This window comes from Dipodomys ordii, unplaced genomic scaffold, assembly GCF_000151885.1.
Source record: "Dipodomys ordii isolate 6190 unplaced genomic scaffold, Dord_2.0 Scaffold1, whole genome shotgun sequence".
Taxonomy (NCBI): Eukaryota; Metazoa; Chordata; class Mammalia; order Rodentia; family Heteromyidae; genus Dipodomys; species Dipodomys ordii.
This window is the reverse complement of record NW_012267217.1, coordinates 41018598-41040887: the sequence shown is the minus strand read 5'-3', so window position 1 is coordinate 41040887 and position 22290 is coordinate 41018598. Positions and strand designations below refer to the sequence as shown.

Sequence of the window (22290 nt, the reverse complement as noted above, 5' to 3'; positions counted from 1 at the left end):
GGAAAGTGTATGACCCTGAGTTCAAACATTAGTACCACCAAAATAAAGAAAAATAGTAACAGCTAACAAGGCATGCATTCTTTGGCTGGTGGTACTTTCTTCCACATTCAAAGCCATTATTGGCTGGCTGAGTCTTTGTTACACTCTATCATATATTACAATACAGGTGAACAGGAGGAATTATTCTGCCTTTTATAGGCACCACAGTTTATAATTCACATATATACTACAATCCATACTATTGCAATACAAAATTTATTTTCCTTTGCAACTACATATGATAGACTCCAAATATTATCTATAAAGTCCAACTGGAATTAAACTGCATTTGACCCCAGTCATCTGAGTGCTGGATAAAGGAGATGTAAGAAAAACAACTGATAGGACCTTATAACGAGTAAGATGCAACAGAGTGTTGAAGTGAACTCAATGTCTATGACATACTAATTCTGGATTTTGTTATACTCCCTCGTCGACACTATTACCTCATTTTTTAGTAATAGTGGTATCTATGCTTTTCTATGATGAATTGATTTACCACCTAGAGATTATTGGTACAAACACCTAACACACTATTTGTATTTCATAAGGAAAAAAGTAACAGTGCATTAGATTCACTTTAAGGTTCCAGAGTCTGGTTCTATCATTTGCTTCCTGTGTGATCTTAGAAGTTATTTACAGTTTCTGCAGCTATTCTAGAAATTAAAATAGATGTGATAATACCTCTTGCCTGAAGGATTGCTCTAACATAAAATAAAATACCTTAGTACCAAAAACATTCTGCGTACTGCTAGTGCTCAATAAAATGCTGAGGTATGATTAGTAGGCAAATTAAGTTGGTTACCTTTGGCAAGCAGAAATAAACATCAGTGTAATGCTATCCCTCTTAAACTAATCCCAAAATTCTTGAATCAGGAGTCTGATGGATAAAACAGGAGGATCTTCAGAATAACTGTCATGACTAAATAATTAAGTTTTTTAAAAAGTATTTTAAATAAACACTAGTTACCATAAAATGCAAACTTTCCAAGCTTCTGAAATATTATTTTGACAAAACAGAGGGTAGCAATAATGTTAGATGGAAAAAAAAAACAGCTCCCCTTGAAGGGACTCGTAACAGAAAAACAAGTTAAAAGCAAAAAAGACAGCATTTGGTAAGACCAAAGATGAACTTCTTCAGGTCAAAGGTTTTAAAAGTCATCTCTTTAGAAAACTGCTTAATCTCTGTTTGATCCTTCTCTGATTTTACATCAAATGTCATTTAACCTGTAGCTTTAGGCCTTCCTGAACTGCACTGGATGGCTTTTCCATACACCAAATGGCTTAAGCATACACTGCTTTCTCCGTTTTTGTCTTTTCTGCCTTGTCCTTTGCTATTAGACTATCCACAGCTCCAATGCCACCTCTCCACTGCAACGAGCTTGCCCTGGAGTGGATGTATTTCACCTTTATACAGTGATTATGTGCACCTGTCCAGGCTCTCCCATGCCTATGTACCTCTGTTCTACCCACATTAGTATTAATTACCTAAAGTAGATAGTCAATGTGCAAATAAGGGAGTTGTTAATATAAGCTTCATTGTGCCTCAGATAATCTTGGGTAAGTTTGTTATGACACCAGATAAACAAGGCATCTTTTAAAATTCCTGGTTAATCGGGATTGATAAAAATGTAAGGTATAATGAAGTTTAGCAGAGCCTAGTTTCCACATTGGACCTGGGGATTATGTAGAAATCTTAAGATTGTAAAACCAAAGTCTAAAAAATATATGGTCTTCTTATTTCTTTTTATTGTTATTATAGAGGTGGTGTACAGACGGGTTACAGTTACATAAGTCAGGTAATGAGTTACATTTGGTTCAGGTAATGTCCTTCAAGTGCCCAGTTTTTTCCCCACCAACAAGATGTATGGTTCATTTTCAATACAGCGTCTAGTATTGTCTTCTTATTCTTCTTTTTTTTTTTTGTCAGTTGTGGAACCTGAACTCTGGGACTGGGAACTGTCCCTCAGCTCTTTAGCTCAAGGCTAGCTCTCTACCACTTGAGTCACAGTGCCATTTCCAGCTTTTTCTGCTTATGTGGTGCTGAGAAATCGAACTCAGGACCTCATGCATTCAAGGCAAGCACTCTACCACTAAGCCACCTTCCCAGCCCCTCATTTTTTTTTTAAGGAAGAAAAATAGGGAGTCATTTTCTCTGGCAACATCTAATGGGTGAATTCTTATGGGCTCTACAAAGCAATACCACTTAGGCTTCAGGAAGAAGCATTAAGGGACTAGGATTGTTAGAGCTATACCCAAGGTATAGGAATCCTCTTTTGAGATTTTAACTGATTATGTCACTTTGTCACCTTTATTAATAATGGTGACAGAGTTCCATTCAAAGAGAGTTTGCCTCTAATCAAGCTGTTTTTGTAGCCCCCAAATCAATTTTGTTTAAAAAGAAAACAGAACACATTCTCAAAATTGTTAAAAGAATGCTACAGAGGAAAAGTTCTGTTGGACACATTATTTCCCTTGGGACCATTCATGGAATCATCTGTTTTGTAATGAAGTTTTTGAAAAGTCTCAAGTAAGTCTTTTTCTTTTGGTCTTTCCAAAATTTGACACTTTTCAGCTTTTTAATTCATTGACATTAGTATCTTGAAAAAAGTATTCTCCACATTTTAAATGTTTTATATTAGAGATGTCTTTAATACACACTTGTCAAATATATATATATATGTATGTATGTATGTATGTATGTATGTATGTATTAGTCCCAATGTTACCTTTTTTTGTTGTAGATGTTAAGCGCATGCTCTTCCTAGGTACTTAACATGAAATTGTTACATTATTTTTTCCGTATGTAATACCTTTTTGGTTTTTTGTGATTCAAATATATTCTTTCCTTTAAAAAAAAGAAAATTTTAAAGGAAGGAGGAGGTCATAGGGAATAAGCAGAAAATTAAATAGAAAAAAAAGGAAAAGATTTGTCCTAGCATCCTGATGGAAAATCTCGTAAGCTATTTTCACTTGAAAATAACTATATTAAAAGGAAGTATTCGTTAACTGTAGAAAGTAAGGTTTTCTTACCCATTAATTTAGTAAGTTCCTTAAGAATCAAGTGTTTGTAAGACACTATATCAGATACTCTTAACACACTGTACACAAAAGATAGAAAAAAACTTCTGATCCCTGTCCTCTAGGAGCCGATACCTATTTAGGAAGATAAATCCTTCATGACATGGCTAATCATCATATAAATCAAACCAAATTTGAGTTCCAACAGAAAGTATGAAACACAAATATATAGTATGCCTGTCAAGTCTAAGGTAAATTTGAACAGTTAGAAAGGTCTTATGGAAAAAGTAAAAGTACAGATTTTATCTAAATTCAGCAAGTTATTTATAATTTAGTCCAAGTTGACACATAAATACATATGTAGACACACACACAACTCAAGAATGTAAAAAATGCAGACAAGCATGTATACCAATATGTTAGCCAACTACAAACAGTTCTAAGGATATACAGTAAAACAACAAAAACAACAACAACCCTACAACTTTAGAATTAGCTCAATTTTGCAGGCTGTATTACCCACTGAAAAAAAGAACCCAACTCAGAGTTTATGGTAAACTATATGTTTCACTAGCAATAATCCAGGGTATTACTACTGTGTAATTCATTTTTACATCTTTCTCCACTTATATCTGAAGAAAAATACCATCTAAACAATAGTTTATGGGATTATACCGGGTATATGGCAAAACACAGTCAAACATTTTTAAATACTCGAGTTAGTGTCTCCTTTTTATTTTAGCACTGAAAACCATTCAAGGTAGTTTAATTGTTGGTTTATTTATCTAGTGCTTTTACAGTGTTTATTCAGCTCATTTATTTAGTGTTTATATAGTGTTTGTCCTGGAGCTTATATGTAGGTCCTGGGGCCTGTCTCTGAGCTTTTGTGCACTCTACCACTTGAGCCACAATTGGCTTCTATATTTTTTGGGTGATTACTTGAAGAGTCTCATGAACTTTCCTGCCCAGGCTGGCTTCAAACATCAATCCTCAAATCTCAGTCATTTTAGCAGCTAGGATTAAAGGTGTGAGCCACCAGCACCTGGTACCTACTTGGCATCCACCTCAAGATAGGATGTTGCCAGCTATTTTAAGAAAAATTGTCATCGTACTTCTTCATGAGACATTTTTTCCTACTGCATTCAGTAGGTTCAAACCTCAAGCTTTAAGTTAACTATTTAGCTGGGGAAGGGAAAAACTACAAAATCAGCAGCAACAATAAAACCCTTAACTGCCTCAGAGGTTAACATTAACTCATTGAGATATATTAACAACTCATGGGAATGAAGCATCTGCTAATTAGGCTACCACAAGCAGGTTCCAAAACCTCGATAAACTTTTCCCAAACATCTGATGAAGAACTTTGATTTATGGGCTGTCAAGGTGAAACTGGAACAGATGGTATCTTTTAATAATAATTGACACATGAGTTTGTTAAGAATTTGAATCTCTTGGAAACATGCAGGTGTATAGAAGCAAACAAAGAGGAACATTTATAGAGTCATCTACCTTATCTTTGTCTTCAACAACATCTGCCAAGATGTCATCTGGATCCAGGATCCCTCCATCTGTATATTCCAAGTGATGAATCTTCACCCAGTAACTAGGATCCTGTGGTAGGACAAATAAGTTTCATGATTCTATCTTTTGCTTTAAAATCTAAGACATTTGAAGAGAAATCATTTGACTAATTAAAATGTGCTCTGGTATCAATAAAACTTCCAACCCTTAAAATTACATTTACATATTTGCTATTTTTACCTTGTTTTACTTAATCAAAGTATACAAAGCTCATCAATTTTCCTGGGAGATAAACTGTATTGCAAAATTGAATTGTCTCACAACCTTAAAGAACAAGTTTTTGTTTTTAAAGTAACTTCCAACTTAGGTAATGCTAAGAAGATTGTAGATGAATGATCTTAAGGGTGCTTTCTTGAGCTGGGGATTGAAGTCCCAATTGCAGGATAAAAGTCCTTATAGGCAGAAATGAGTGATTCCAACAGCTATCACTGCAGAATATATACCTGCAACAGAGGAGGCCACAAATCCCTTTAGCTCTTTAAGTCTCCATGATCAGTGTGCATCCTCAACTCCAGAATTTGAAATGATAGGAAGAGCAAAGAGCTCCAGCCTTGGTTGGTTTCCATTGCCTGTGTCACTGCAGCAAGTAGGTAACTTTGTGTTCCAAAGGGAGTCTCTTAATTAGATCAGTGATTTAAGGAATTTACAGCTTTTTAAAAACTGTCAGATTTTTAATACTGTTCATTCTAATGTTAGATAAAATGAAATGACCTTGCTCATTCAATTGACTGTGTACTTATTTCAGAAAAGGTTGGAAAGGGAACAGTTGTAACAATGGGACAAGACTATGACCAAGGAATGAAGAAAGCAGTGGAAAAGATTTTACCAGAATATCCAATCAGTTTGATTCTGTGATTCTTAGGCTTCAAAGCCTGAGACTATTAAGCTATAAAGCACTTGGTAATCAATAAAGTATTAGATACAAGTTCATGACAAGACAATAAAAATTCTTCCAGAATAAAACTCTAATTTTATCACACGTATCTCTATTTAGGCTAAATACTAACATAACTATAGAATGCAATTGGTAATTTTCTGAAAGCAAAGAGAAATAATTGTCATATAATTTTCTCTTTGACCTCTGATAAAAAGCAAGAAATTCTATTAAATAATAACTTTTAAAGGTAGCTATATAGAAATCACTGAAATGTGTCCAATGTACACAGCTTTTGACTCATCCAACTTGATGTAAAAAATCTAAAGGATTTCTCCTTAAGTAGGGCTTAGATATTTAAAAATTAAGTTTTCTACAGTGTATCTAAAGAATAATCCCATAAAAATAATATTTCATTTGTTTCTAGTACAAGTCTAATTGTGAAACCTTTAATGATTTACTGGAAAATTTTTAACTCTGTGGCACAGATGAAACAGGCAATGACAAACTATCAGGTAAGAACACTTCATAACACCCACTCTCCATACCAGCTCTCTATACCAAAGATCTTTTTACCAAATATCTTTGCCACACAAAGGTCTATGAACTATAAAGGAACAGTAGGCATTTCTCCAAAGAGAAAGGATCCTGGGGTACACAAAAAGTTAGAATTATGAACTTTTTTTAGACTTGAATTTTTAGACTTGAATCCCTTTGAGATGTCAATGCTACAAGCAATGCATTTCACTAAATCCACTTGGGCTTTCTGCATTGAGCTTCCTTTGTAAAAAAAAAAATAGCTCATTATTTACGAAAGAAGTACAATTTAATTAAGTTTTATAAACTTGCATGCAATTTGTTTTTGATAACTTACAGTCCTGTTGATGAAATCTGCTTATTCAAACCATGTTTTAAGACAACCTATCTATAACAAACATGTCTGTATATTCTAAAATGTTTGCTTTGTTAATATTTTTACATAAGGGAAAACAATATAAACTGGTCTATTTACTTATGCTCAGTTTTAAAAAGCAGATTTTATCACCTAGAACAAAGGTAAACAGTTACCCCTAACAATTGAAGTGTAAATTAAAGTACACCTCACTTCCTGCCTAGAGGTAAAAAAAGGGAAAAGAAAACCAGAATCGTAGTATTATTATTATTATTTTGTCAGTAGTGGGGCTTGAGCTCTTGGCCTTGGCACTGTCCCTCAGCTTTTCAGCTCAAGGCAAGCACTCTACCACTTGAGCCACAGAACCACTTCTGGTTTTCTGGTGGTTTATTGGAGATCAGAATCTCATAGACTTGACTGCCCCGGGCTGGCTTTGAACCCTGATCCTCAGATCTCAGCCTCCAGAGTAGCTGGGATTACAGGTGTGAGCCACCGGCACTTAGCCAGAATCTTAATTTTAAAGAAGAAAGCTAAAAGTTAAAACTCAGGAAATTGGACCAGATCAGTGACAAGAATGGAAGACAAGTGGTAGGAAGATGAGGTCATCACGTCCCTCAGTACTCATCCCACACACATACTCATGGGTTCTACGGCATTCTGGAAAGTAAGACCAAGTGGAAATGAAGATACTTCTCTCTAATTTGACTTGAGAGTGAAAAACTAAATCAAGTAAAATCAGCCTGATAAGTTCAGAATCATACATATGACAAAAAATTTAAATGGCACATATGACACCAGAATTTTAATATAAACACTACAATTTAAATTCCCTATTCTCAGCAAGGCTCATATTTTTATACTTTAAAAAATAGTGTCATGGTGGTCAAATATCTAACTCTGAACAAAAATATAGGAAAGTATTCACAGGGTTAATATTTTATACAGCCAAGATAGAGAAATCAATAAGCAAGTATGTACCAACTCTATTCTAACCCCGTGGTATTTGCCCAGGGTGCCATAGATCACTTTAAGACTCGACATTCAATATTAGCAGCCTACAGGCATCATAAGACCATAAATTTACTCTGACTCTTTTATGCATATAAAATTTTCAGCCATTACACTGCAGTCAACATTTTGCATTTCATTTACTTGGCTTTATTGCCATCAGAAATCAAGCTAATCAAATATGAAAAAAATGTTCATATGTGTATTAGTTCATATATTCTCATGTAAGTCTTTACCATATGTCTATCATGATCATGGCACTTAGTTTACTTTTATGTTGCACAAATTTATTTAAAATGTATGTTTTTCAGTTATTTTCAAAATATCTCTATACATATACATATGCGTACTTTGAAATCCAATATATCTAATTGCCTGTACTCTTAGGTTCACTAATGTATTGAAAAATAACATGCATTCTGCTTTCTTCACTTCTAGCAGCATCTTGTCTATTTTTAAATGATACATAGTTAATTTAAATACCACAGGAATTTTAAAACTAAAATAAACTGGTCTACAAGGTTGGATTGGAAAAAGAGACTGTAACAAAAAGTTATGCACTAGAAGAAGAAGGCACTCATTGAGTATTTTTTGCTAATTGAACATAGACAGAGGCACTGTTACTAATAGCAACAAATAATCTTCACTGTGAATACATGATGTGATAGTTGATCCTAAATCTTGAAAATATATTATTCAAATAATCAAAGAGCAATTATTTCTATCTATAATACTTTCTAAAGGAGCAAACTTGAAAGGCCTGTACTATAATGCTGTGGGATTATGCCAAAAATCAGAAGAGAGGAAATCTAGATTTCCAAACAAATTATCCATGGTGCAAGAGGAGAAAAATTAGCTTATAATAGTAACAAGGTTCAAAGTGAGGAGCACACTATATAGAAGAAGAGTTGCATTTATTGGTGGCATTTACAATGCTCAACCTTGCACCTGGCTTCTGAGAATACTTTTACCCACTGGAACACAATAAATAGAAACTATTGAATAGACATTAATGGAAAAACAGAATTTTTTGTAGCTTTTACCTTTGCAAATTTGATATCTATCTACAAAAAAAATGGGATTTCACTATTTTCAGTCATTGTAAGTGGCAGCTGATTTGTCTTAGTTCTAGATGTCCAGGTACTACAGATACTATGTGTCATCTATAATTAACTCAGCTACCCTCATACAGCCTCATAAAATAATCATTAATACACCTTACTGATGAGGCAACTAAGAAATGTGTAAGCGAACTAACTTCCTAAGGTTAGGTATTTCATATACAGCAAAGCCAAAATATTATTTTTCTAAGTAACAACATTATATTTTTAGATCAAAAATGAAAATTCAGTTACAGGCAGGGAATTGAGTAAAACTTTCCTTAGGTAGTTTGTCATGTTGTTGTACCTCATTAGAGTCTGGAGGCTTCATGGCTTTATAAAGGATGTGCCACAAGGAGGTCAAAGTGTGGAGGACACAAGACAATGCAATGGGGAGAGTTCCACATTATTTGCCCAATGTGTCCAAATGGTGCTACAGACATGTGAAGAGCAAGTGAGGATAGCCTCAAAATGTTCCTGAAAGTACAGAACTTGGGGCTTGAGAACCATCATGAAAACACTGTACTGCTAAGAACAGGGAGTGCATTTGAGGCATTGGGAATTGGATGACAAATTATGAAAATGTGCGTGCAAAAAAAACCTTCACTGTGTTTAGTATAATCCTCCGGGGTCATCCTCTCCTCTACTAAGGACCAGAAGAGAAGCAGTTGCTCTCAAATGCAGTAAGGGAATGTGGTAATACATGTCTAGAGACAGGCCAGACTGAATAGATGCCTAAATAACCAGTCATATGGCTACAGAAACCACCATTTCTGAAAAAAAAATGTCTAAGTAAAGTCTGGCACAGTGGCACTGATATGCAAAAGGAAAGAATCAAGCTACAAAAGGCAGTAATGAGGGTACAGGTTGTTATATGCCAATACTAATTGGCTTCAAAATACGCGTTTACTTTCTGAAAGTAGAGCAACTGAGTAGAAACTTCAAGAGAAAAACTAAGCAGAGAACCATGGGTTGAAGCCAATTTATTCAACTGTGCTTCCAAAGAATCGAGAACTGTAATAGGTACAAGGGTTTTCATGCTAGACTGAAAGTAACATTTAATGAATTAGTAACAAAACTGTAAATGTCAACTTATAGATAAATTGAGGGTGAATGAGTACATATATAAATGTACTTTAAACTCTAGATGGATACCTATACAAATAGTAAATAAAGGGAATTTCCAGGAGAGAATATTACTACAGATAAAAGGGGACACTGAGTTATAACAGAAGGGGTACTCAGTAACTTTTCCGAAAGAAATTCCAAAAATGGACATGCATGTTCCACACATGTACATATGAAGATTATAAGAACTCTCCTCAAAAACAAGAAGAAAATGATTAAAACAATACAAAATTAACCCAATTAATTTATATTATATTTATTGAAACAAAAATACAATTTTCATACATAACACAAAGAGATTAGAAAACATGTTCTTTTTAAGTGTACAAGAAAGAAATACTGAACTTCAAAGCTCCAGAATCTTTCAAAATATGCTCTCTGATCACAGTCAAATCAACTACAGAAGGACACCCAAGAAAAATGCTTAACTGTTGAATATTAGGAAACAAAATTCTGAATGATCTGAAATTAAGGAATTCAAGGAAATAAGGAAATATTTTAACTTAACAACTAAAATGAAAATTTGTACAAAGAAACTAAAACACTGTGTAAAGCAGTGATAGCATTGAATGCATAGAGTAGAATGAATCTCAAGTGTTTGCAGTTCTGGGGTTTTTTCTTCTTTCAAAACATAGTTATTATTTTTAAGTATTTATACAAAGGAGTTACCACTGTTTTCAATTTATATAAATTTATCAAAATCTTTGAAAACATTTAATATCTGTTTTTACATATAAAATGTAACTGGTACCAAAATAATAATTAAAGAATTGAACCTATTGCTAAAAATCCTTTCCACAAGGAAAATTTCAGGTTCAGATGATGCCACAGGTAAAATTTCCCTAATATTTGAGGAACAAATAATGTCTATGTATTCATTTATATGAATATTTCTACAGACCAGGGAGAGAAAAAATTCTCTTGGCTATTTTTATGAGTACATTATAACTTTGAAATCAATAACTTAAAAGATATTTCAAGGAAAACACATAGGCCTATATCTTTTCCTCTTATGGATATATTTGCATAAATAGCAAACATTTTAAGATAAATTTCACAACCAAGTGAGATTTGCAAGAGTGATTTGTAATTCAACAATAACCCTGATTAGTCACCAAATTAATTCTTGGGTAAAAGGATGAACTACAATAAAAGCAGAAAGGGCATTTGTAAATACTCACTACTAGTTTACAATAAAAAATATAAAAAACAAGACAAAATGTAACAAAACAAAATCAGTAAAAAAAACAGAAAAAATAATGTCAGCATTTAAAATACTCTCAAATATCAAGTGTTTAGTAATAAGTAAAACAGAATTATGTAAAATATGATGATAAAATCATGAAATGTTAGGAAATATTAAACAGTGTAATGGATTGAATAATTCAGTCTGTGATGACATTATTTATCTTGTTCAAATTAGACCAAATTAGGATTTAAGGTCAGAAGTATGAGCAAATGGAGAACTAAGACGTGTAAGATACTGATGCAAGTGAAAATATGTACAGTGATTTCTCCGAGGGAGAAACGATATTGAAAATGAACATGTGTCACATGCATCCTCTCAATATTCCAATACTTTCTGTTTTCATCCAGGATTAGAGTATATTATTTACTATATTTTCAGCTGAAAGCCAGGTAAAGCATCTGGATTTTGGAGAAGACCATGTTTGGTGGGGGGAGAGGGAAGAAAAACAACTTAGATTCATACTCAGGACAGAGGTGAACACACTACAGTTAGTACCTCAGAATTGAGATAACAAAGGTAAAGCGATGTCTCTCATTGTATCCTTATTTTGTGATAAATGTTCACTGCTTATACAAATTAAAGAAATAATTGCTATTCAAATTATTATAGCCATCTTTTCTTTGGCTGAACATATAGATGAACATATCAAAGTTAAATGATTATAGGAAGACCGCCTTTAGAAGATCTAAGACTTGACATGTTCTGCGCTGCTCCCAAAAAACACTGCACAGACAACAAATAGGTAGCCTGACACTCAGCATAAGAAATATATGCCAAGGATCATCTAGGAATATAATAGCCTGTATAATTTGACAGATGCTCTTCACTCGTCTAAGTACTCACACTAAGGCTGTGGGGTCATATCTCAAGGATGTGATAGGGTTAGAAGTCAGAACTGTGCAAACCTGAAGAACTATTGTAGTCTCATATAGCACCTGAAACATCAAGAGACCTTTATGACTCTAAATCCTCATTTAGAGAAACTTGGTGAAAGAAATCTGTGCTAATGGTAACAACAATGGGTGTGGTAGTTCAGAATGATTCCAGAATTACAGTACATCACCAAGCAGCAAGTCAATATGTACATCATATTTTAAATGTTCTAATCTATCAGTTATTAATGACTATATACCCTAAAACTTTATAAACAAAGTGAAGATATCTTTAAAAATAAAAGCATTATTCTTTCGCTTTTTTTTACTAAGAAAAACATTGAGAATTTATTTGAGAATATTCATTTTTTTGGTCATTAGGTTGTTTTCTTATTCTAAAAAACTGCTTTCCCCCAATAAAAATGGGGGGAGGAGGGAGGAGTTGGGGAAGTGGGGAGGAAAGGGATGGTAGGGGAAAAAAAGGAAGAGGGTAAATAAGGATACAGGTGGACCTGTTGCAACAATGAGAAGTACAAGTTGTCATGTTGAAAACGAACTTTACAACTTGGGGCGGGGGAGGATTGGGTGAGGGGGAAGAGGGAGGATGGGAAGGGATGGGAAGGGTAAACAAAGGAGGAGGCTACAATGCTTGATAAGAAATGTATTCACTATCTTGCCCATGTATTTGTAACCCCTCTGTACAGCATTTTCAATAAAGAATGAAAAAAAAAGGAAAGAGGGTAACTATTCCCCATAGGAAATGTACTCATTACCTTACTCATATAACTGTAACCCCTCTGTACAGTATCTTTACAATAAAAATATATATTTAATTTAAAATGGGGAAGAGGATTTCAAGTATACATAGATATATTCATAAGATCAAAGACGGGTGACTCATGCCTTAGGTTAGAGCACCTCCCCACATAACAGGGTAAATTGCAAGAAACAGAGCTTAAGCCAAGAAAAGAGAGTTGTTTCCTTGTGATGTAAAACTTTAAACAAAAATGACTTCAGCATAAAAGCACCAACAATCCTGGGGAACTCTTTATTTCTATCTCATAATCTAACGTTTGGTAATAGTACTTACAATCCTTTTTTCAAAGAGAAAATAAAACAACACCATAAACACCAAGGCACACTTTACCGCCTTGTTCACAGGGTACTGTATATTAAAAACAATGTCAGTTACTCTGTGTCATTATTCTCTCAGCTTTATAGTAGTTTTCTATTGGGGATTATAGATTCATATCTTTTATCTATTCACTAACCTAAATTAATTTGAGGGAAAATTTTTAGATAGATAAATGAAGTTTTTATTGTAAAATAAAAAAATGTTAATTTTTTCCCAATATACTGGCTGTCATCACAACATACAATGACTCATGATAAGCATGTGGAAATTCCCCTTTCCTATAGATCTAAGACTAAATTAAATATTTACTCAAGTATATAAAGGTATAATCCTTAGATATCTTTGGGATTAAATACAGTAGAATTTTAAAACTGGAACTATACCAGGAATATCAAATATTAAAAACTTTTAACAAGAATTTTCAAATGTATTTTAGGTGTTGCATTTATTTTAGCAATTCTCTCTATGAAAGACTTTTAACCACTAAACTATTACTAATAATATCAAAATACAATGGTTTAAAAATTGAAAAAATAGCTGATTCTTTAAAAATCATGTTTTCCATTATTTGTTTCCAATGAAATTTTATAGTCCAAAGTCTGCAATACCAAATATTTAGAAGCATGTGTGGTCCAAAGGAATGTAAAACACACAGCCAAAAAATGAGAAGTCCTTTTTCCAAAGAGAAGGAAAAGCTATTAATTTTTTAAATAGTTCATCCATTATAAAACCTAACAAAGTATCCTGCTACAAAATGAATTTTAATATGAATAAATTTTATAGTGAAAATTCATACAAGTCTTGGCTTACTTAATGCAATTAAATTCAAACTTCCTTTCTGCTACAAAGCTGACATTTTTGTACACTAATTCCAAAAAGTAAAAATAAAAAATCCCTTTGGCAGCCTCCCAATTGTGTGTATTTTTATGTGTATTAATGAATAGGAAAGGTTTAAAGCATTCTAAAGATAAAAGCCATTGCCTGTAGCTTTTTTACTTGAACATAGTTTTATGACTCTATCACTGACAAGATTGAGACAAAGAATGGAAAATTTTAATTTATAGCAGAATGCTAGTAGCAGTGTTTATAAAAGTACTGTAACTCTAAGATAAATACCTTATCAACTATATCTGCTTGTCACTGTTTATAACACTGCTTTTCAGTATTGCAGCAATAAAAATAGTGAGAGAATGTCTAACTTCAAAAGCATTGAGGATATTACTTGCTACTGTTACCTTTGTTTCTCCACAAGGCCATTCCTCTTGATTGCTATAGATGGATCATAGGAGTAGGTAAAGGAAACACAGCAAGCACAGGAAAGGAATATATCTGAGTAAGGAATGCTTGAACTGATCTCAGGCTCAGAGACAAGCCTACCAACCTCTTAATCTAAAGCTAAACCTCACTGAGAATCATAAAGGTGGATATAATAAGATATTCTTCAAATATTTAGGGCTTTATCTGATTGGATTTTGGCAGTAGTAGAGTTTGAACTCAGTGCCTCATGCTTTGCTCAGTTTGCATGCTTGGTTGGTGATCTACCACTTTGAGCCACATCTCCAGCCCAAATTTTTGTTTATTATTTTGGAGTCTCCAGTATTTTTCTGCCTGGGCTGGCATTGAACCACAATCCTCCAGATCTCAGCCTCCTGGAGTAGCTAGAATTATAGGCATGAGCTACAATAATCAAAACCTATTCATCATTACTGCTTGGTTTCCTCCGATTTAAACATAGGCCCGTGAATTGGAAACCTTATTTCTTTTACTTACTTTCATATCCCAGCACCTAAAACCATTTCTGCAATTTGTTGTGCATTTGTCATAAAAATGAGGACAAAGAGAACAAAAAAGTAAAGGGCAGACTATCACAAAAGGTCTTATCATTTATCCCTAGAACAAATGACCTAGATTTTTGATATAGGCAGTCAGTATGGAAGAAATAGAAATACTTTGGACTGGATGTCAATGGCTATCATTTATGCCACAACTATATGTTGTGTATTTACAACATCTATGAACAAAGTAAGGGATAGAGTCCCTTCCATTAGAAAGAATCAAGTTGAAATTTCAGTGTGGGGAGGGACAGACAATAATTAAATATAGTAAGTAAATCAAATTATAATTAGTATTCCTGTTATAGCATAGGATGAGGACAGGGGGTACAAGAACCTATACTTTTAAACAGAAAGTCAGATCTAGAGTAACTGAAAAGTACCATCTGAGTAAAGACTCAAAGAAAAACATTGGAGAGAAGCTAGAGAAAGGAAGTCAGGTCTACTAACTAATAACTGAATCTTCAGGCAAGTCTCTCTGCCAGCATATGTAGAAATAACACTAGAGAAGGAACTCTTATAGGAATGGGAGAATTAGCTTACTTCTCAGGCTGAACAAACATAGCAGAGTCAATAGATAACAAACATAGCATGACAACAGAACACCAATTGATACTAACTCCTCTCTCACCAAGAGTACCTTGCACACACAAAGTACCATTTTTGCTCCTTTACAAAATGAACCAAAGTTCTACTAGCTTTACATAATCATTAAACATGTTTAAAAGTATCTTTTGTTTTAAGATGAAATATTTCCAGAAATGTCTGTCCTCACAATGATGATATTAGTTTTGATTTGGCATGTCCTACCTAATGAAGACAATCTAGTCACTTCAAAAACTGTGGGGGGAAAATGAGTTCAAAAACTGCCCAGTACTGCCAATAATCTAGCTGCTTCAGTGGTAGGGACTAAGAAAACCATGATTCAAGACCCAAAGGTTCCATCTCAACCAACAATATCTTCAAGTAATGGCATGTGCCTGTCACATTAGTTCTCTGGGATCATGTTTTTAGTAAATTCCCACCATAAAAAGATTCACAAGACCCCACCTCAACAGAAAAGGCTGGGCATGGTGGTATGCATCTGTTATGTTAGGTAAGGTAAGAAGGGCTAATAAGAGAACCAGGGGACAAGCTGGAATAGACAAAAAGTGAGACCCTGTCTCAAAAAATAACCAAAACAGAAAGGGCTAGAGGAGTGGTCCAAAATGGTAGATTACCTGCCTAGCAAGTATGAAGCCTTGAGTTCCAATCCCACTACTTCCAAAAAAAAAAAAGTAGCACTATAACCCCATTATCGAAAATTGCCCTTTCCTCACAGTAAATATAAACAAACAATGTCCATTATTATTACTACCATATGTAACTCCTCAAAACAGAGTTCTGGAGAGGAAAACAAAAAACCTCTAGGCCCAGAAAGATAGTAAAAGGATGTCAGCCAGAAGCTCAGGAACAAAAGAATCTGAATACAAGAGAAGGTTTTCATGTCAAAATTTTAGCCAGGAGGAAATGCTCTTTCCATTTTTTCTCTGTGCTTAAGATTAAAACATTCTGTAGACCAATGTAATCCATATCTGCTTTTCATGTCAACCATACAAATATTGAGAGTAAGCATTTAAAAGCATTTAAAAATTTTATGGCAATTTTTCTTACTTCAACATCCATGTATATGACTTTGAGATTTCTAACAATATCTGTTTGCTATAGAGAAATAAACCTAAAAATATGGTGCTCCACCACAAATAATTCATGAAGCCCAGGTAGACTGGTCATGTAGTCAGGTAGACTGGCACATGAGAATATAGACAAAGATGAGGAAAATACATGTAGTTATAGAGTAGAGAAAAGGTTTTATACACAAACACTAATTTGTAGAAATGTAGAAGAATAAATGTAGAAGCAAAAACCAACAATAAAAAAAAAGGACTCAAAGCTCACCCTCTGAAGGAGGAAAAAAACCTGGTAGGAAAATAAAATTCTAAAGAAAATATTTTTCTGAGAGTGCTATCACATTATCAGTTGCATATATTTAACTATACATTTTATATATATATATATATACATATATATATATATATATACACACACACACATACAAACATGACCAAAATATTAATTTAAAAAAAAATTCTAGGAAACGGCATAATACTTATGTGCCTCTGATCAGATAAAATAAAATTTAACGAAACAAACTACAGGAAATGGAAACTAGAAGTTTTTTTTAATTTGTTACTGCTTTTCTTTTCTTTTCTTCTTATTTGTTCCTTTATATGTCTTTGGGAAGGTGAGGTACACAGAAATGGGAGGACAAAGGGTGAACAAATAGAGCAGTGATACTATGCTGGAAATGAGTGGGAACAGGCAGGAAAAACTGGGAAAGAAAAGAATGAAGATGACATTGTCCAAAAAGAAACCTAATATACTCATTACCTGACTTATGTAACTGTACCTCACCTTTATAGTAACAATAAAAAATTACCAGGAAAAACACACACATGGTTATAATCATGAAAATCATGAAGACGATGCTTCTATCCATGCTCCTCTGAGAAATCATCATCAAATGAGGAAATGGCAGGGGAAATGGAACTATGACTATCTTCAAGAAAGCAGGAGATTCCTACAAGTCAAAGCACAATAGGAAAAGAAAAAATGCATAATCAAAAAATGACTTCCCAGAGAGAAGAAAGATGAAACACAAGTACCTGTAGTTAGAAACAACTCCAATCCACTTCTACAAGTTTTATTTTTTATTTATTTTTATTTTTTTGCTTATGTGGTGCTGAGGAATCCAACCCAGGGCCTCATGCATGCAAGGCAAGCGCTCTACCACTGAGCAACCTTCCCAGCCCCTTCTACAAGGTTTAGAGACACCAAGTCCCATGAAACATAGAGGAAGGTCAGAATTGAAAAATTGTTAGGCACAGAGAAGATCTAAATACACGGGCTACAAGCTGAAAGTAAGATCTACTTAGTGACTGCTACACATGTCACTTCAACCTTGTTTCTCATTAAAACCCAGAAAATCAAGCCAGGCATAGGGTCAATCCTCTTCCCCAGACCCTCCTCACAGGAAATTAGATGAATATGAGCTACTAAAAGGAAGAACCCAGGAACAAGAGAACACAACACAGACAACATAAAAATATTTCAAATATTGACAGCAATTAACAGGCCAACCATTTAGACTAAAGAACTCTCTGATCAGATCAGGACAACAAAGCACTTACAGGAGCATGTTGTCAGGGGGGAAAAGACACTCAAATTTAAATTTATCGTGGCCTTAACTCATAAATGTAGTGAGAGTTCTTTTATATAATCATTAAAAAGTTGAGAGTATGAGATTCAGAACTAATATACAAAGAAAACACATCAGCCCCAGGTAAAGCAAAATTTACACAAGCAACAATCATTGTAATTGACTCAAGAGTGAATGATATCTGCATGTCTATAAAAGTGCAACATTGTTTATAGATTTGAATAAAAATTCCAAAAGTTATTTTTGGAAGTAAAAAAGAAAGTGACAAAGTTGCTGCAAAAAGACTTTCAAGCCACCATAGTAGAATATAAACAAAAAATATTTAAAATTGACAGCAGTAATGTCATATATACAAAAGAAGCTAAAGGCTGGGTACAAATGGCTCATGCCTATAATCCCTACTACTCAGGATGCTGAGATCTGAAGATAACGGTTCAAAGCTAGGCTAGGCAGAAAAGTCCATGAGATTTTTATCCCCAATGAACCACAAATAAAGCCAAAAATGGAACTATGATTCAAGTGGTAGCACACATACATACACATACACACACACACACACATCCAAAATAACAACAACAACAAGAACAACAACAAATGAAAGGGCTGAGGGTGACTGCTTCTTGGACATGGCATAGGTATAGTGCCAATTCTACTTGCATTCACAAAGGGAAAACTGTGCCAGAGGGCAGTAGGAAATGCTCATTCATCATTCTATGAAAAGTTACTAAACAGCTTTATGCTCTTCCCAAGGACAAAGTCATGGTCAAAACTTTAGAGTGTGCAGAGTCACATATATTGTGAAAGATACTGGCATCATGTCACTGGAGTGCTCTAAAATTTGGTAAACAGTACACTGAGCAATGGCAGTGTTAAACCTCATTTATCCCAACAATCCATAGTTATGTGTAACACAACCTGGTAGTGAGAATATTACTAACTAAACATCACAGACTGTCAAAAAGAACCTTCCATCTAATTACTACATTTCATAGATGAGGACACTGAGACCCAGAAAACAAACAGAGAAAAAAAAACCAAACAAACATACTTCTGTCGGATGCACTGTTGACAAATATCAGAGACAAGATCACTAGTTTCCTGAGCCTAGGTCCAGTGAGTTAGTACTTGATAATCAGTGTAAAATGGAAAGGATCAGACGCCCTTTGCATGGGAATGGCTAGAATCTCTCAGCCACTAGTTGAGGAATGTGGTTCACTCCTTATAAAAGAAGGAAATCTGCCATTGGGTGTGAGGCCACTGCCCTAAACCAGATGGCAGAGAACCATGCCAGAGGAACATCTTTGTTCCAGAAGTCTTTGTAGCCCTTTTAATAACAGCCAAACAGCTGGTGGGTGGGGCATTGCCAGGCTGGGGACCTGTAGTCAAAAGCCTTAGCCTATGCACATTTTTCAAGTCTAGACCAACATCTTTCACAACCACACAAGTACAATGTGTGGAGGGGTATAAAACACTATGTATGTGCTATATATGAAAATGCTGTAAGGGAAGCATTTCGTATTTTTTAAAGAATTTTGAAAATTAAAAAAATCAAGGAAATCCTAGCCACAAGTATGATTAGCATATTGCAGGATGATTAACATATTTCAGGATTCTGAGGAACCACTCTCCACATTCTTAACATTCCTAAATCAGTACTGACATTTTCTCTGCAATCTTCTTTATGAGAGCAATGGATATGTTAAAACTGGACTTCTTAATACCTACACCAAATATTTACACTTGCCAAACTTCTCATTAAACACAAAGCTTTTAAACTAATGCCTAATAAACACAGTGACAAATGAGATGAAGTAGAGAGAACTGGAAGATTGTGATTACTCCCCAGAGGGCCTTATGCTATCTCACCCTGTACACATTCACAAATGAGTACTGGAGTCAAATACCACTTCTCTTCTCTGGCATTCGCATACCCAACAGAAAACTATTATCAGAAAACATAGACAGGGAAATAAGACCTGCTAATGACCCTAAATTCTCAATTTGCCTATAAATTCTTCAGAATGGATTCTTCTACAAATGGGATAACTCTTTATGCAACACTTGTAGCTAAACATTATGAACAGTTTTATACAGATGAAAAAATACAATAAAACTTGAAAAGGTAGCTCACCTTCTAAAGTGAAAGATCTTGTAAGAGGAACAATAACACCTGGAATGTTCCAGCCCTAGACTAACCTCATACGTTGAATACTTCAAACCCTAACCATAGGCCTTTAAAACATCTCTATATTAAAATCAAACAAAGTGAAATAATTTTCTTTGTTTGGTGAAAATCAGTGATATTCTATGAGTTTGCTTTCCAGAAATATGATCATAACGCTCATATTTCACACAATAGATGTACATTCTGGAAATATCTTTTAAGGACTGACAGTACAACAAAGGAATAGCAGTAACATTCTCAGAAAAAAAATGAACTCAGTGGAAGGATGTCTCAGGAAGCTGAGCAGAACTCAGATCAGAACGCAATGATAGGCAGAGATATGCCAAGAGGGCATGTGTGAATCAGCTTTGCCTCTAACAAGCAGGACCAAGCTGCAGAAAGTGGCAACTAAGGTTAAAGAGTGGACTGAGGACATGCTGAAATGCTCATAATGATAAATCAAGATAAGGAATGACTAATAAGATATGAAATGAACCATAGTCCTACTTGTTCTTGATGTAGAATAGTGGTAAAATAGTTTGAGAGTAAATCTGATAAGGCAACCTGTAGTTTTAGAATATAGTCATACAGCAGAATTTCTCAAACTTGATACACAGACCAAGTCTCAAGAGTTTCTCAGAGAGACCAAATTGTCAGAAAAATTTCAATAATAATCTTGTCATATCATTTGCCTTAATCATTGTGTTTCCATTTGAGCGGATACTGCTGGTGCCATAGTATAAATTATGGCGGAGACACCAAAATGTAGTCAGCATGTTTCTCACAACTAACCATTTCCAGTTCTAAACAAAAATTTAAAAAATCAAAATGCTCAGTTCTTTCATTCAAGAAGGTCTTCAATAAAGCAGTAGGCAATGAACATTTTACTAAATTAAAAAAGTATAAGTTCACAAGGTGAAGTTTAGTTCACCTTGTGAACTTATACTTTTTTAATATTCTGTGTGACAAAATAAGAGAGATGCATAAAGCATTCCTGATGTTTGATGGTTCCAATGTGATTTAAGTTGTAAGATGAACAAGTTGCTCTTTTTATGGAATGTTGTTTTTACTGAACAAGTGACTGATAAATGACAGTTCACCCAGTTTTGGGTATTTGGCAGAAACATTGTTGAAAATGAAGATAATAACTTCAAAGAAAATAATTTATAGCATCTATTATCAATAATAAAATTATAGCTTTTCAATGAAAATTAGAATTTTGAAGAACCCGAATTTGTCACAGTGAGCTTGAAAGCTTCATAATATTTAAAGGCCTTTTTGGTAGGATTGGTAAAAATGTTAGTGATATGATAACTCTAGTATCATACAATGTAATATGCCAAAACCTGAAAGATACGATGTAGTTACAGGTATTTTTCAAAGGACAATATATATGGGATTACAAACTCATATGTGGGTAAAAAATACATTCAGAATAAAAGATAGAATAATGTATTTTAACTTGACAGGGTATGATAAGTTCTTGGTTCTGTTTCAAGTTTTCCATGTAAGAAATCCTTAAGAAACTACCACTTGTGAAGTACAAATATAGAATGAGAAGAATTTCCACAATTACCTCAATAGACTATTAAAACAATTCTTTTATCCACTACAGATACATGTGAGGCCCAACTTTCTGCATATACCTCAGCCAAAATATATATCACAACAGACTGAATGTAGAAAAAGATATGAGAATCCAGCTGCCTTTAATTAAATCAGATGTTTAAAAAAATCACTAAAATAAACAACAAAACTTCTTTCATTAAAGTTTTTTATTCAAATAGTTATTTTCACAAAATATGTCAGTCTAGCTGGGTGCCAATGGCTCCTGTGTATAATCCATATCTAGTGAGGAAGCTGAGATCTGAGGATGATAGTTCGAAGCCAGCTGGCAGAAAAGCCTGTGAGATTCTGATCAATTAACCACTAAAATGCCAGAAGTGGAGCTGTGGCTGAAGAGGTAGAGTCCTAGCCTTGAGAAAATATCTCAGGGTCAGTGCTGAGGCTCTTTATTCAAGCCCCAGAACTGGCACAATAAACAATAAACAAACAAACAAAACAAAACATGCTGCTGTACAATACCTTGCAGTGGGTTTATATTTAAACACATTGTCTCAGCTCTGATGTCTAATC

The 22290-nt window shown here is 34.2% G+C and overlaps 1 protein-coding gene across 1 annotated transcript in view; it reads right to left on the bottom strand.

Moving 5' to 3' along the window:
- Pard3b (par-3 family cell polarity regulator beta) overlaps nucleotides 1–8846 on the bottom strand; it is an 853966-nt gene extending 845120 nt beyond the window's left edge. The window contains exons 1-2 of the mRNA XM_013016080.1: nucleotides 8823–8846; nucleotides 4570–4671 (exon numbers count right to left, since the gene is read on the bottom strand). Of these exons, the coding sequence (XP_012871534.1) occupies nucleotides 4570–4671; nucleotides 8823–8846 (126 nt within the window). The remainder of the gene's footprint in view (nucleotides 1–4569; nucleotides 4672–8822) is intronic.
- Nucleotides 8847–22290: the final 13444 nt, after the last annotated feature.